The sequence below is a fragment of the Moschus berezovskii genome, chromosome 23 (genome assembly GCF_049115385.1).
Source record: "Moschus berezovskii isolate FMDL1 chromosome 23, NW_MosBer_1.0, whole genome shotgun sequence".
Lineage (NCBI taxonomy): Eukaryota > Metazoa > Chordata > Mammalia > Artiodactyla > Moschidae > Moschus > Moschus berezovskii.
In genome coordinates, this window is record NC_142482.1 from 21,990,292 (window position 1) to 22,006,969 (window position 16,678).

Genomic DNA, 16,678 nt, shown 5'->3' on the forward strand with positions numbered 1-16,678 from the left:
CAATGCCAGAGAATGCTCAAACTACCCGCACAATTGCACTCATCTCACACGCTAGTAAAGTCATGCTCAAAATTCTCCAAGCCAGGCTTCAGCAATATGTGAACCGTGAACTTCCAGATGTTCAAGCAGGTTTTAGAAAAGGCAGAGGCACCAGAGATCAAATTGCCAACATCCGCTGGATCATGGAGAAAGCAAGAGAGTTCCAGAAAACCATCTATTCCTGCTTCATTGACTATGCCAAAGCCTTTGACTGTGTGGATCACAATAAACTGTGGGAAATTCTGAAAGAGATGGGAATACCAGACCACCTGACCTGCCTCTTGAGAAACCTGTATGCAGGTCAGGAAGCAATAGTTAGAACTGGACATGGAACAACAGACTGGTTCCAAATAGGAAAAGGAGTACGTCAAGGTTGTATATTGTCACCCTGTTTATTTAACTTATATGCAGAGTACATCAGGAGGAACGCTGGGCTGGAAGAACACAAGCTGGAATCAAGATTGCTGGGAGAAATATCAATACCCTCAGACATGCAGATGACACCACCCTTATGGCAGAAAGTAAAGAGGAACTAAAAAGCCTCTTGATGAAAGTGAAAGAGGAGAGTAAAAAGTTTGGCTTGAAGCTCAACATTCAGAAAACAAAGATCATGGCATCTGGTCCCATCACTTCATGGGAAATAGATAGGGAAACAGTGGAAACAGTGTCAGACTTTATTTTTTGGGGCTCCAAAATCACTGCAGATGCTGACTGCAGCCATGAAATTAAAAGACGCTTACTCCTTGGAAAGAAAGTTATGACCAACCTAGATAGCATATTAAAAAGCAGAGACATTACTTTGCCAACCAAGGTCCGTCTAGTCAAGGCTATGGTTTTTCCAGTGGTCATGTATGGATGTGAGAGTTGGACTATGAAGAAAGCTGATCTCCGAAGAATTGATGCTTTTGAACTGTGGTGCTGGAGAAGACTCTTGAGAGTCCCTTGGACTGCAAGGAGATCCAACCAGTCCATTCTAGAGGAGATCAATCCTGGGTGTTCATTGGAAGGACTGATGCTAAAGCTGAAACTCCAATACTTTGGCCACCTCATGCGTCGAGTTGACTCACTGGAAAATAGTCTGATGCTAGGAAGAATTGGGGGTGGGAGGAGACAGGGACGACAGAGAATGAGATGGCTGGATGGCATCGCCGACTCGATGGACATGAGTTTGAGTGAACTCCGGGAGTTGGTGATGGACAGGGAGGCCTGGCGTGCTGTGATTCATGGGGTCACAAAGAGTCAGACATGACTGAGCGACTGAACTGAACTGAACTATATCAATAGAAATCCTCTTTAGAAGAATGTACTATAACATCCATTATACATAAAAAAAGAAATAGATCCATAAAAATATGGCTATTGATCTCTGACAAAAGTTCAAAAACAATTCAGTTGACAATAGTCTTTAAAGATGCAACAAAAAATAAAGCCTTGATCTAAACTTCACATCTTACATAATGATTAACTCAAAACAGATCGGTTCTAAAAGTAGACCATAAAATATAAGAATTTGAGAAGAAAACATAGAAGAAAATCTTATGACCTAATGTGATTAAGTGAAGAGCTTTTGTACATGACAGGAAAAACTCAATTCATAAACAGAAAAAAAAATGAATGTCATCAAAATGAAAAGCCTTTGCTGTGTCAAATATATTGTCAAGAGAATGAAAAGATAAGCTACAGACTGAGAGAAAATATTTGAAAATCACATATCTAACAAAGGACTTATTCTCAAAAACTAACAATAAGAAAAGAAAATCCCCTTAAAAGATGAGCAAAAAACTTGAACAGGCACTTTGCCAAAGGGGATCTGAGGACAGCAAATAAGAACATGAAAATATGTTCAACTTCATTAGCCATTAGAGAAACGCAAATTACAAACATAATGAGGGACTTTCCTGGTGGTACAGTGGATAAGTATCTACCTGCCATTGCAGGGGACACGGTTTGATCCCTGGTCTGGGAAGATTCTACATGCTATGGGCAACTAAGCCCATGCGCCACAACTATTGAAGCCCACGCACCTTAGAGCCCATGCTTTGCAACAAGAGAAGTCACTGCTTTGAGGAGCCCACCCACCGCAACTAGAGAGCAGTCCCCACTCACTGTAACTAGAGAAAGTCCATGCGCAGCAACAAAGACCAGCCAAAAATAATTAATTAATTTGAAAATCTTTACTCTTTTAAAAAACAAAAATTGGCTGTCTTGGGCCTTAGTTGTCATGTGCAGGCTCAGTAGTTGGAGCGTGTGGCCTTAGTCACTCCATGGCATATGGGATCCTAGTTCCCTGATCAGGGATCAAACCCATAATCCCTGCATTACAAGGGAGATTCTTAACCACTGAACCACCAGGGAAGTCCCTAAAAAACGTTTAAATAAAAAAAGGTGCAAGGGATCTCTCTGTATTTTTATTTTTAGAAATTAATGTGAATCTATAGTTACCTCAAAATAGAAAGCTTAATTTAAAGATACTGACAATATCAAGTGCTAACAAGGGTGTGGAAGAACTAGAATTCTCATATATTGCTGGTGGGAATATAAAATGGTAGGTTCAGCCAGTCTGCATAAACAGTTTGGCAGTTTCTTGTAAAGTTAAACATATACTTCCCATATAACCAATAATATCACTTCTGGGGTATTTACCTTGGAGAAATGACAATTATGTTCACACAAAGACCTGTACATGAATGTTCACAGCAACTCTGTGATGGACCCAAACTGGAAACAAAATGTCCATCAATAAATGAATGGATAAACAAACTGTGATATAGTCATATAATGGTTATTGTTCTGCAACAAAAAGGAATAAAGTATTGACACATATAGCAGTTTGCATTGATTTCATAATGCTGAATTAAAGATGTCATCCTTCAGAAGTTACATATTACATGAGTCCCTGTATATGACATTCTGAAAAAGACAGAGCTATGGTGATGGAGAAGAGATCAGTGGTTGCCAGGGGTCAGAGGTTAGCAGACAACGTGACTAAGAAGTGATGGCACAAGAGAGTTTGGGGGCTGATGGAACAGCTATGTAGCCTGGTTGTGGCAGTGGTTATACAAATTTATACCTGTGTTTTAATTCATAGAACTGTAAGAAATAAATAAATTTTATGGTAAGATAATTATTTTAAAGGGATCCGTCTTCCCCACTAACAGCCCTTTGGCCAGAGTTGGATTTCAGCTACCATTGGCCCCTTTCACTTTATTTGTGCTTTACACAACCTGTGTGATCACAAATTTCAATCTTGCTTGGTTTGTCCCCACAAGAAGAGAGAAATAGAAGTGTTTAAAGACTATGTGGGGAATTGTGAACTACTCTGAATCAAGGAGGGGCTTCCCTGGTGGGTCAGCAGTAAAGAATCAGCCTGCAATACAGGAGCCACAGGAGATGTGGGTTCAATCCCTGGACTGGGAAGATGCCCTGTAGGAAGGCAAGGCAACCCAGTCCAGTATTCTTGTCTAGAGAATCCCATGGACAGAGGAGCCTGATGGGCTACAGTCCATAGGGTTCCAAAGAGTCGGACATGACAGAAGCAACTTAGCATTCACTGAGTAAAGCGTTAACACAAAATCCTTTCTCTGATAAAGCTGATCTTGGGTTAGCTTTCTAGCTGTTTCTTTGGAAACCTGATAATGGTGGAATGTCAACTGTGTCACCAAGCAATACTAGTTATGGTAAAAAGAACATGATTAGTATATTCTAGCTGGACCAAGGGTGAATGAAAGATTAATATCTGGTGGGAAGCCCTAACTTTGAGCTTCTCAGAGCACAATGACACTTGCAACTGGATATGTCACTGTGGGACACCTGGAGGCATCAGCTATGGGAATTATAAGAGATGTTGGTTCCTACTTTTGCAGCCATGAAATTAAAAGACACTTACTCCTTGGAAGGAAAGTTATGACCAACCTAGATAGCATATTTAAAAGCAGAGACATTACTTTGCCAACAAGGTCCATCTAGTCAAGGCTATGGTTTTTCCAGTGGTCATGTATGGATGTGAGAGTGGGACGGTGAAGAAAACTGAGTGCCAAAGAATTGGAGAAGACTCTTGAGAGTCCCTTGGACTGCAAGAAGATCCAACCAGTCCATCCTAAAGGAGATCAGTCCTGGGTGTTCATTGGAAGGACTGATGTTGAAGCTGAAACTCCAATACTTTTGCCACCTCATGCAAAGAGTTGACTCACTGGAAAAGACCCTAATGCTGGGAAGGATTGGGGGCAGGAGGAGAAGGGGACGACAGAGGATGAGATGGCTGGATGGCATCACTGACTCTATGGACATGGGTTTGGGTGAACTCCGGGAGTTGGTGATGGACAGGGAGGCCTGGCGTGCTGTGATTGATGGGGTCGCAAAGAGTCGGACATGACTGAGCGACTGAACTGAACTGAACTGAAAGCCCAGATAGCTCCCCTACCTAAGTGATCTTGTCTTATATCTGAACTGCCACTTGTGAGACCAAAGAGTGGCCCCTGGACTGCTGCATGTGACTTGCTAAAGAGAAGTTAGCATGCTGGGTTTCTTATTCTTCACCTTTCTAAGTAAAATCAACACCAAATAAGATTTAGTGGAGTCCTGTGAGTATGAAATGACTAGTTAAGGAAAAAATGACTGTGAGCAGGCATTACAAGAATTCAGGGTTCTAAACTAAACTGAGACTTTTGGAACCACCCTTGAAGAGTTGGAAATTTGGCAGGTAAGGAAACAAATGGTAATGAGGTGAATGGAAATCACTTTTTTATTTTTCTATTTATCTAGCACAAGTAACTTGTTTACTCTGGACAAGTGATACATTGTCTGTGGGTGAAAAGCCCCTGTATCTTTCTTACCTTGGGGGATTTGCACAAGGCCAACACTTATACCAGCAAGTAAGTCTCCAAGAAGCCAATCTTTGAATCGATAGAAACACATCCACTCTAGGAAGGGAAATACTGTAAGCAGGCATCTTCGGAACTTGTGCCATGAGCATCTGCGAGAAAGAACAGACTTAAGTTCTCCGAAGAAAAAGTCCACAGGGCCAAGAAAAGCCACACCAAGTATTTTCTTCTTCCCATACAACAGAGTTTTTGTCAATGCTACTGACACTTGGACATATTGAACTGGCTAAGTCTTTGTTGTGAGGCTGTCCTGTGCACTATAGGATGTCTAGCAGCGTCTCTGGTCTGTATCCATTAGATGACAGCAGCATCCCCTCCCCTAGTCTTAATAACCAACAATGTCTCCAGGCACTGCCAAATATTCCCTGGGGGATGGTATCACCTCCAGTTGAGGATCAGTGCCATACATGATAAAAACTAAGCCTTGTAAGGGCTTCCCTGGTGGCACAGTGGTAAATAATCTGCCTGCCAATGCAGGAAACATGGGTTCGATCTCTGGGTCAGGAAGATCCCCTAGAGAAGGAAATGGCAACCCATTCTAGTATCCTTCCCTGGGAAATCCCATGGACAGAGGAACCTGGTGGGCTACAGACCACTGGGTCACATAAGAGTCAAGACATGATTTAGCAACTAAACAACAACAAAAGCATTGTAAGTCCAGTATACAAATCAGGTGTGCAGTTGTACAGAATGTTGGAAGAAAATTCAAGCTACCAAAATTTTCCAGTAGAAAAATGGACTTTTATGGCTTTCTCTTGGTAAGGACAGTTTTCAGAGATGTGATATTGGTGGGTGGCAGGGAATTAACACATTCATATCATTCCTGTATACTTAAATTTTTGCCAAGCATTAACTCTACATGGCTTTGACCTGTAATAAAGAATCTGCCAGTAATGCAGGTGCAAGAGACTCACGTTTGCTCCCTGGGTTGGAAAGATCCTCCAGAGAAGGGAATGGCAACCCACTCCAGTATTCTTACCTGGAGAACCCCATAGACAGAGGAGCCTGGCAGGGTACAGTCCATGAGGTCGCAAAGAGTCAGACATGACTGAGCGACTATCACTTTCACTTTAATGTAGACATTTATGGAAAATATATAATATGGAGTCTTGTGCTTATGGCATTAGCCATGTAAAGAAAAGGCAATACAATAAGGCCTTATTATCTTTAGCTCAGTGGATAACTACTGGAGGGCATTTTGTTTCCCAAGGGACACCTGGTAATGTCTGGAGACATTTTTGATTATCATGACTGGCATCTAGTGGATAGAAGCCAGGGATACCATCAAACATCCCACAGTGTACAGGACAGCCCTCCATAAGAAATGACTTTATGGTCCGAAATGTCAATGATCCTGAGATTAAGAAAACCTACTTTAACCTTTAGATCATCTAAAACAGCAGAATCACTGTAAATCAGTCAGTTAATCAATCAATCCATCAGTAAAACTAATACAGTTTTAAATTGCTTTTTGCTATTTATATCTCAGGATAGGCTGAAAACAAAGAGCATGGAGATTTTTCATGTATGAGCTATAGCTGAATAACTGGGATTTGACTATAGCAACAAATGTAATTTTAGTGTATGCAAGGCTAAAATGTGTGCTCAGAAAAGAAGAAATTTCAACATGCTTGTCTCTCACAACGATGAGCATTACTGTCCCATAAGGAAGTTAAGGTCAAATAAGTGTAAGTGTCTTTGCCAAGGTCACAGTAATAAGTGTGGGCAGAGCTGGGGCTAGAAACCAGATCTCCCGATTTTTAGATCAGTGTTCCATCCACTCTGTTACCACTACAGTTCCTATTGACAGTGGTCAAATTCTGCTCAGGAGCCAGAAGCAAGACCATAGGTTTGCAGAGAATGTGTGTCAGTAGTTGCTCAGCTGTGTCCAACTCTTTGTGACCCCATGGACTGTAGCCTGCCAGGCTCCTCTGTCTATGGGGTTCTCCAGGCAAGAATACTGCAGTGGGTTGCCATTTTCTACTACAGGGGATCTTCCTGACCCAGGGATCAAACCTGTCTCTTGCACCTCCGGCACTGGCAGGCGGATTCTTTACCACGGCGCCACCTGGCAAAAGCCCTTGGAAAGAATCCCGTGTTGTGACTCTTATGAGAACCCCTGGGTGTCAGGCAGGTGTAGAGAGTGTGCTATCTCCAATTATGGCCCTCTCTGTGGGTGGCGGGGGGAGCAGACCACAGCATTGAGACAATTTATTTCGTATCTCGTCCTTTCCATGTGCCACTTGACTGAAGACCCGTCACCCTACGGAGAGTCATCAAAACTCTTTAGCATGCCAGAAAAATAAAATGGACTTGGAATAATGACCTAAGATGGATGGGAATCAAGGAAGGAGCTGGAGGAATAGAAACTGAAGTTGGTGGAGGAAAGTATAAACACTTCCACATGAATCTAGGTCTTAGTTAAGGCATCTTAAAAGTGAGGTATGTGAGAGTTGACGTGAAAACACAAGGGAGCACTCCAAAAGAAAAAGAGTATTTCAGTTGCTAACCAAAAGGGAAAAAATGAAGGGAGAGATGAAGTTTCCTGAAGAAAGGAAGAGATGAAGTTAAAGATTATAATTTTTTTTTTTTTTTACTATTTGCTAGCTGCTTTACAAATACTCTCTAATCCTCACAAATCACCTTGTAAGGTAGGTGCTATTATCATCCCCATTTTATACATGAGAATACTGAGGCTCAGTCGGGTTGAATAGCTTACTTAAGGTCGCACAGTTGGGAAGCAGCAGGACTGGGATTCAAAACCAGGCAATCTGGCTTCAGACCCTTGCTCTTAGCCACAGAGCTGGGCTACCTTTCAGGTTAAAATTCAGAAACAGACATAACCGTGTGCTTTAGAAGTAAGGAATAAGAACTGTTATAAAAACCCATGGGAGGCAGTGCAGCTCAGATTTAAATGTCTAGGGATAGGGCAGCTGGAGGAGAATAAGGCTGAAACTTCTTTGGTAGTGCCTGTTTATGATGAGGTATAAATAAGGAAAAGACTATGCTTTCACAGAGCAAAGCCAATGCAGCACCCAAGTGCTTTCTTTGTCATATGACCTCTGACCCATCCTGGAGCAGAAAAAATGAGAGTTGTGATACAGGACAGGGAAGGGACATCCAAGACCACAACTTGCAGAAGGCAGGATATGGGCAAAGGAGGAAGCTCAGAGGGAGGAAGGTCTGCAATAGGGCTGTGTGGAGGCCTTCCGCTCTTGTGACCCGACACATGCCAACTGTGGGTGATGAAACCAAGGGATGACAGGGGTGAACATGTGCAGTGTGAGTGAGCACAGTTTGAGTGTTAGGGTTAATATAATGATGCAGGTCACAAGGGGTTTTTAACCTGATGTCTGTAGATGACCAAGGGGTCTCTAGAGGAAATTCATGGGGGTATGTGACTTCGGGAAAAATGAATCTTTATTTTCACTAACCTCCTAACTGAAATGTAGTATTTCCTTCAGTTATGAATGTTGACAACAAACTACAGTTGTTATCAGCAGAGTTTTGACTTTGTCACCAACAGAATCACAAATATTTTCACATTACAGTAAAACTGCTGCAGATATCTTAAGATATAATTTATACTCATCATTACTTAGAAATTACAGTTGTTATTAGACCCACAATTATTAAATATCATGATTTTTGTATTTTTTCATATGTTGATAACTATATTTAAATATAACTGGTTTCCTTCATAATGCTATGTATTTTATACATTTTTAAATATTCTGGCCAAGAGCATTTAATGGGGAAAGAAAGGACTCATCAACATATAGTGCTGGAAAAATGAGATAGCCACTTGGAGAAAAATGAAGTCAGGTTCTTACTTTATATTGCATACAAAATTTACTTGGAATGCATCAAAGATCTAAATTTAAGAACTAAAACCATAAAACTCTTAGAAGAAAACATAAGGGAAAATCTTCATCATCTTGGATTTCACAATAGTTTCTTAAATAAGACACCAAAGTCACAAGCAAGAAAAGAAAAAAAATAGATTAAATCTAATTTCGTTAAAATTAAAACTGTTGTACACCAAAAGACACTATCAACAGGCAACCCACAGAATGGAAGGAAATATTTGCAAATCACATATCTGATAAGGGTTTAATATCCAGAATAAATAAAGAACTCCTACAATTCAACAACAAAAAGGAAAAAAAATCTAGCTTTTAAAAGGGTAAAGGAATAGACATTTCTCCAAAAAACATATACAAGAGACCAACAAGCACATGAAAAGAGGCTCATCATATTTGGTTATTCAGTTCAATTCAGTCGCTCAGTCGTGTCCGACTCTCTGCGACCCCATGAATCACAGCACGCCAGGCCTCCCTGTCCATCACCAACTCCCAGAGTTCACTCAAACTCATGTCCATCAAGTTGGTGATGCCATCCAGCCATCTCATTCTCTGTCGTCCCCGTCTCCTCCCACACCCAATTCTTCCCAGCATCAGACTCTTTTCCAGTGAGTCAACTCGACGCATGAGGTGGCCAAAGTATTGGAGTTTCAGCTTTAGCATCAGTCCTTCCAATGAACACCCAGGATTGATCTCCTTTAGAATGGACTGGTTGGATCTCCTTGCAGTACTCTCAAGGGACTCTCAAGAGTCTTCTCCAGCACCACAGTTCAAAAGCATCAATTCTACGGCGATCAGCTTTCTTCACAGTCCAACTCTCACATCCATACATGACCACGGGAAAAACCATAGCCTTGACTAGACGGACCTTTGTTGGCAAAGTAATGTCTCTGCTTTTTAATATACTATCTAGGTTGGTCATAACTTTCCTTCCAAGGAGCAAGCGTCTTTTAATTTCATGGCTGCAGTCAGCATCTGCAGTGATTTTGGAGCCCAAAAAAATAGTCTGACACTGTTTCCATTGTTTTTCCATCTATTTCCCATGAAGTGATGGGATTAGGGAAATGCAAAAAAAAAAAAAAAACACACTACAATGTGATACCATTTTACACCTACTAGTATGGCTATAACAATAACTTTTTAAAAAGGAAAATAACAATTATTGGAGAAGATTTGAAGAAACTGGAATACTTGCTCACGTGAATGCACAATGGTACATCAACTGTGAAAAAAATTTTCTCAAAAAATTAAACATAAAATTACCATTTGATCCAACAATTCCCCTCTTAGGTGTATACCTAAAAAAATTACAAGTAGGGACTCAAACAGATACTCCTATGCCAATACTCAATTCACGACAGCCAAAAAGTGGAAACAATCCAAGTGTCCATTAACAGATGAATGGATAAACAAAACTAGGTCTATACTTACAATGGAATATCATCAGCCATAAAATGAAGTACTGATCCACGCTACAATATCATGCTAAGTGAATAAACCAGACATGAAAGAAAAATATTGTATGATTCCACTTAAGTGAAATATCTATAATAGGCAATTCAGAGAGACAGAAAGTAGAAGAGAGGTTACCAGAGACTGGAGGAGGGGGAAATGGGGAGTTATTGCCTAATGGGTACAAAATGTCTGTTTGCAGTGATGAAAAAGTTTTGGAAATAGCGGTAATGGTTGCACAACATCATGAATGTCATTAATACTGCTGATTTGTACACTTTAAAATGGTTAAAATGACCAATTTTATGTTGTATATATTTTACCACAATAAAAAAAGTTTAAAAAATTATTCTGTAAAGAGGTTCATTAGGTCTGATAGCTAGCTAAAAGGTTCAAATACAAAAACTGGTTACAAGCCCCTGAACTATAGAACTTACAGAGTTTTTCTGGTATCCTTAATTAGTCCACCATGGTTGCTTTCTGTTGTTATTGTTAGGAGACTGGCAACAGTGGTTAATCAAACAATGTATTTATTAAATATCATCCCTGGATGCTGTGGGGGACAACTAAGGTCTTTATGCCAAGTTTACAATCAAGAAGGTAATACAAGAGACTTCCCTGGTGGTCCGGTGGTTAAGAATCTGCCTGCCAATGCTGGGACACGGGTTCGATCCCTGGTGGGGGGAAGATTCCACATGCCTCAGAGCAGCTAAATCCATGCCCCACAACTACTGAGCCCAAGAACCATAGAGCCTGTGCTCCATACCAAGAGAAGCGACCACAATGAGAAGCCCACGCACCACAGCTAGAGGGTGGTCCCCACTGGCCGCAACTACAGAAAGCCCATGTGTGCTGACAAATATCCGGCACAGCCATAAATAAAAAATTACATAAAATTTAAAAAGAAGGCGATAGAGGACAAACCACAAAACAAAACAACTGAAGAGAGATTATGCAGTCAGCTACGGGGTTTTGATGACGAATTCGGAAGAGGAAGACAGAAATAGGCACCAAAGGCAGAAAGCAGAGTTTTGGGGCTGCCAGCTTGGCTGTGGCGGAATGGCTGCACACACGCACCTGCACTGCACGTGGTGACTGACAGTGCTGATGTTGATGTCCACGTTCCCGGAGGAAGCGGTCTTCTTTCTGTGTTCCTGTTGAAAGTTCTCTTCATTGTACACGTCTCGCTTCACATCATATGTGAAACAATTTTGCCTGGACCTAGAGCCAAAACTCTGGAAGCTCCTGTCTGGTTGCATTGTTCCTGGAAGAGTGGGAAGGAATTGAACAAATGGCATTTAAAAAAAAAATCTAGATCCTTGACACATTTTTATGGAGACAAAATTTCCATATAATGGTAACATATCTATAAAAAATGGGAAAGAATCCACAGGCAATGCAGGAGACACAGGAGACGCAAGTTCCATCCCTGATTTGGCGAGATGCCCTGGAGGAGGAAATGGCAACCCACTCCAGGATTCTTGTCTGGAAAATCTCATGGACAGAGGAGCCTGGTGGGCTGTAATCCATGGGGTCACAAAGAGTCAGACAGGACTGAGCAACTAAGCATATCTACATAATGCATCACAGTTTTAGAAAACATTCTCATTTAGTGTATAATTTTATACCTAAAACAACCCTAAAAAAAAAAGCCAGGTGTACAATGTATGGCAAAAACCACTACAATATTGTAAAGTAATTAGCCTCCAATTAAAATAAATAAATTAAAAAACAAATCCAGGTGTATATTCTCATTTTTCAAATGGAGAAACCAAAGCTTGAAAGTTTAAACAGCTTTGCCTGTTGAATAATTACAGTCAGACTAGAACCCAAATGTCCAGCTAGAAAGCCTAGTTTTCTTCATATATTGTTCTGTTGCAGGGAAAAGATTAAGAGGCAAAAGTATAACCACTAATTTTCACTGAAAATGTTAAAGGTTAAGGGATCAACATGGGCTTTTCTAACTCCTTTATCTTTAAAAGGGTCCATCATTATCCCTTTATCTTTTCCTTTTCTTCACAAAACTTAATAGTGCCTGACTCAGTATTTGTCTGTTTGTTCATTGTCTGTTTCCCACACTAAAATATAAGTCCAAGAGGCAGGACTTTGTTCCAGGGCCCCAAATATTGTGTGACATTTAATAGGCCCTCAACGAATATTTTCTGAATGATGGTCAAGTATCTAGTTAGTGGCATTATAATGTAGCAGAAAAAGCATGGCACAGGATATCAGGATTCTGGAGTTCTAGCTCTGGCTTTTTTTTTTTTTTAACAACTAGCTGTATGCCTGGGGGCAAGTTTCTTAGAAACCGAGTTTCAGTTTTCCTGTCCATAAAATGACATGGTTTGACCGTATGATCTCTAAGGGTCATGAAAAGTGAAAGACAGTGAAGTCACTCAGTCGTGTCCAACTCTCTGCGACCCCATTGGCTGTAGCCTACCAGGCTCCTCTGTCCATGGGATTTTCCAGGGTACTATAGTGGGTAGCCATTTCCTTCTCCAGAAGATCTTCCTGACCCAGGGATCAAACCCAGGTCTCCCTCATTGCAGGCAGATGCTTTATCGTCTGAGCCACCAGGGAAGCCCCCTAAGGGTTATATCAAACTTCAAAAATATGTACTATCATCTTGCTCTTTTAAAAAGAATGAGAGGAAAGAGTTAATGAGGATGTATATAGTTCCATCTCGGAGAAAGTGTAACTGTTCTTGATCAGCCATGTTTTTGAATAATAAAAAGGGCACACAGCTAATATTCTTCCACATAAATGTAAAAAAGTAGATCTATATTTATCATCAACATGTCACAAACAACATTCGTAGAGCACTTAATATATACCAAGCATTGCACTAGATTTTTTCATGAGTTATTTCATTCCCATAACAATCCTAATACTACTTTTGAAAGTGAAAGTTGCTCAGTCGTGTCTGACTCTTTGTGACCCTATGGACTATACAGTCCCTGGAAGTCTCCAGGCCAAAATACTGGAGTAGGTAGCCATTCCCTTCTCCAGGGGATCTTCCCAACCCAGAGATTGAACTCAGGTCTCTTGCTTTGCAGGCAGATTCTTTACCAGCTGAGCCACTAGGGAAGCCCAAGAATACAGGTGATAAAACCGAGGTTTTGGAAATGTTAGGTAACTCAGCCATAGTTATATAATGTATTTTTACTCTCAAAACATAGGGTAGCAGGAATGTACTTATTGTATAACACTATGAACCAATGATCACAAATCCGATAAAGAAGTGAGAGTATAGTTGGGGAATACAGAAGAGGACAGAAGAGCTGCTTTACAATGTATTACTTAAGAGAATTAGTACTCTGTGTCTTCCAGAAAAAAAATAGAACTATACACTAAAACATAAGTAACATTTTTCCCTTTCTTTACCCCACCCAAAGGAATACTGATCCATCCTTTCTTACTTTTCCTATGTAATCTTACAATAAACTTCCATGACTAGAATCTATCTGTTCCTGGCAACTAAAAGAGCCTAATTAACTTGCTTACTATATTGAGATTATAAAAACTGCCATCCTGGGACTTCCCTGGTGGTCCAGTGGTAAAGAATCCTCCTGCCAGCACTATTTACAATAGCTAGGACACGGAAGCAACCTAGATGCCCATCGATGGATAAGTGGATAAAGCAGTTGTGGTACATATACACAATGGAATATTACTCAGCTATAAAAAAGGAACACATTCAAGTCAGTTCTAATGAGGTGGATGAACCTAGAGCCTATTATACAGAGTGAAGTAAGTCTGAAAGAGAAAGACAAATACTATATATATTAATGCAAATACATGGCATCTAGAAAGATGGTACTGAGGATACTATTTGCAGGGCAGCAAAGGAGACACAGACATAAAGGACAAGCTTTTGGAGACAGTCAGGGAAGGAGAGGGTGGGATGATTTGAGAGTAGCACTGAAACATATGCATTACCATATATACAACAGATAGCCAGTGGGAATTTGCTGTGTGACCCAGGGAACCCAAAGCTGGTGCTCTGTGACAACCTAGAGGGGTGGGACGGAGAGGGAGGTTCAAGAGGGAGGGAATATATGTCTACCTGTGGCTGATTCATGTTGATGTGTGGCAGAGACATCACCATACGGTGGAGTAACTATCCTCCAATTAAAAATAAAATTTAAAAAAAATCCACCTGCCAATGCAGGGGACATGGGTTCCATCCCTGGTCCAGGAAGATTCCACATGCCGTGGGGCAGCTGGGCCTGTGCTCCACACCTATTGAGCCTCACACCCTAGACCCTATGCTCTGCAAAAAGAGAAGCGACCACAAGGAGAAGCCCGTGCGCCACAACTAGAGGGCAGCCCCTGCTCAGCTCAACTAGAGAAAGCCCAGGGGTGGCAACGAAGACCCAGTGTGGCCAATAAATAAATAAAAATAAAATGCAAAAAAACTGCCATCCTGGGTTAGATGGAGAGTCTAGAATCCAGCACTTTGTTTCTGAAATGCCACGCAGCAGGCAGGACACAGGCAATGTATGGACAAGTGTAACGGAAAGAGTGGGCCAGGGAAAGGTGGCTGCAGCTCCTCCGTTCCAGCAGTTACTGTCATGGGGGACATGGGGCTCAGGATGGCCAGGTCTGATCTTTCCCCAGGGAAGCCATAATTCCAGATTTTTAGGTGACATCTTCTGACTCTGAAATGTTGTCAATCACCTTACGTATTTTTAAAAACACAGTATGCATCTAACAAAACATCTCTGCAGGCCAGATTCAATCTGACCCAGCAGCATGTGACCTCTGATCCAGAGCCTTGTTGTTAAAAAAACAAAATATTCTCATTTCCTCCCATCACAAATTATAACTTGTCCCTCAAGAATTTCTCTCTCTCTCTCAAAGCTAAAGCATTTATGTTTTCTGCTGTCACACCCTTGGGAGGTATTATATCTCATCAATTGACTTATGGAAAGAAGCATTTCTCCTTATTGTCTTCAACCTACATCATTTATATTTCAAAAGGTAGCCATGTTCTACTAGACTAGGATTTGATAAGTTTGCCTGCTATCATTTTCACAATCTTATAAATTTCTACCATATGTAGTCTTGGCCTTCATTTATTTCTGACTGAAGAATGCTTTTCCACCTGTGGTCAATTAATTTATGGTTGTTGCTGTTTAGTCGCCAAGTCGAGTCTGACTCTTTTGTGACCCCATGAACTATATAGCCCACCGGAATTTTTTTATAGTCCATGGAATTTTTCCAGGTAAGAATACTGGAGTGGGTTGCCATTTCCTTCTCCAGGGGATCTTCCTGATCCAGGGATCAAACCTGTGTCTCTGCACTGGCAGGTGGATTCTTTACCACTGAGCCACCAGGGAGGCCCTGGTCAATTCATTTAGTGTTCCACAAACATTTGCTGAATTCTAGCAGCAGGTGCTCAAAGGATACAAAAGGACAAAGACTCTACAATTTAGTAGAATAAAAACACCAAAATATTGCTATCAGAGTTTAGAGGGGCGAAAGACAGAATTTAACACGTATTGCTGGCCTGCCATAGCCAGCTTCTTTACACACATCGTCTCAAAAGATGGGCATTATTTTCCTGATAATAATTATCCTCATTTTATTGATGACTTTAGTGAGTTCCTCAGTTATACAACCATTAAACAGCAGAGAGCCAGAATCTGAACCTGGTCTTTCTGATTCTAAAATAGATGCCACATCTAATGCCACATGATGTCCTACGAATGAGATTAATAACCCCAGCTAGGTGAAGGCCTCCCTGGGGAGATATGGCTAAACTGGAGGCAGGTAAGAGAATAAGGTATTTCAGGAAAAGAACAGGATAAAATTACAGAGATAATATAAGGCAACTCATTCAAGAGGTCTAAGTAAAGTCAGTGTCAAACCCAAAAGGTTGAGGCCTATTTCTGGAGTGTCCTGAATGCTGGGTTGAACCTGGACTTTTCGGTAATCTAAAATGTTCGAGAAGCAGTAATAACATGCACAGACGTGCTTTGGGAAGAATCATGTCAGTGGTAGCATCTAAAGCTGTGCTGACCAGTACAGCAGTCACTGCTACCTGTGAAAACTTAAATTTAACTTAATTAAAATAAAATGAGGGAATTCCTTGGCAGTCCAGTGGTTAGGACTCAGCTGTTTCACTGCTGTAGCCCCAGATTCAATTCCTGGTCATGAAAACATGTGGCAATGCCTCACACTCTGTGGCATGGCCAATACATAAAATGAAAACTTCAGTTCCTTAGTCACAATAGCTACATTTCAAGGGCTCAATAGCCATGTGTGGTAGGAACTAGCAACTAGACAGAGCAGGTATTAAACACTTCTATCCTCACAGAAAGTTCTACTGGACAGCACTGGAGACAGGAGCAACTGAGGCCAAAAGACCAGTCAGAGCCCTTTACTATTATGGTAGTCTGACAGAGAGGCAATCAAGTCACAACTCAGGGACCACAGTCT

General features: G+C 41.1%; 1 protein-coding gene across 1 annotated transcript in view; it reads right to left on the minus strand.

The window, feature by feature from the left end:
- SLC26A8 (solute carrier family 26 member 8) overlaps positions 1-16,678 on the minus strand; it is a 96,977-nt gene that overhangs the window by 75,340 nt on the left and 4,959 nt on the right. Inside the window, exons 2-3 of the mRNA XM_055407279.2 lie at positions 11,312-11,498; positions 4,872-5,011 (exon numbers count right to left, since the gene is read on the minus strand). Coding sequence (XP_055263254.2) covers positions 4,872-5,011; positions 11,312-11,493 — 322 coding nt within the window. The 5' untranslated portion in view covers positions 11,494-11,498. The remainder of the gene's footprint in view (positions 1-4,871; positions 5,012-11,311; positions 11,499-16,678) is intronic.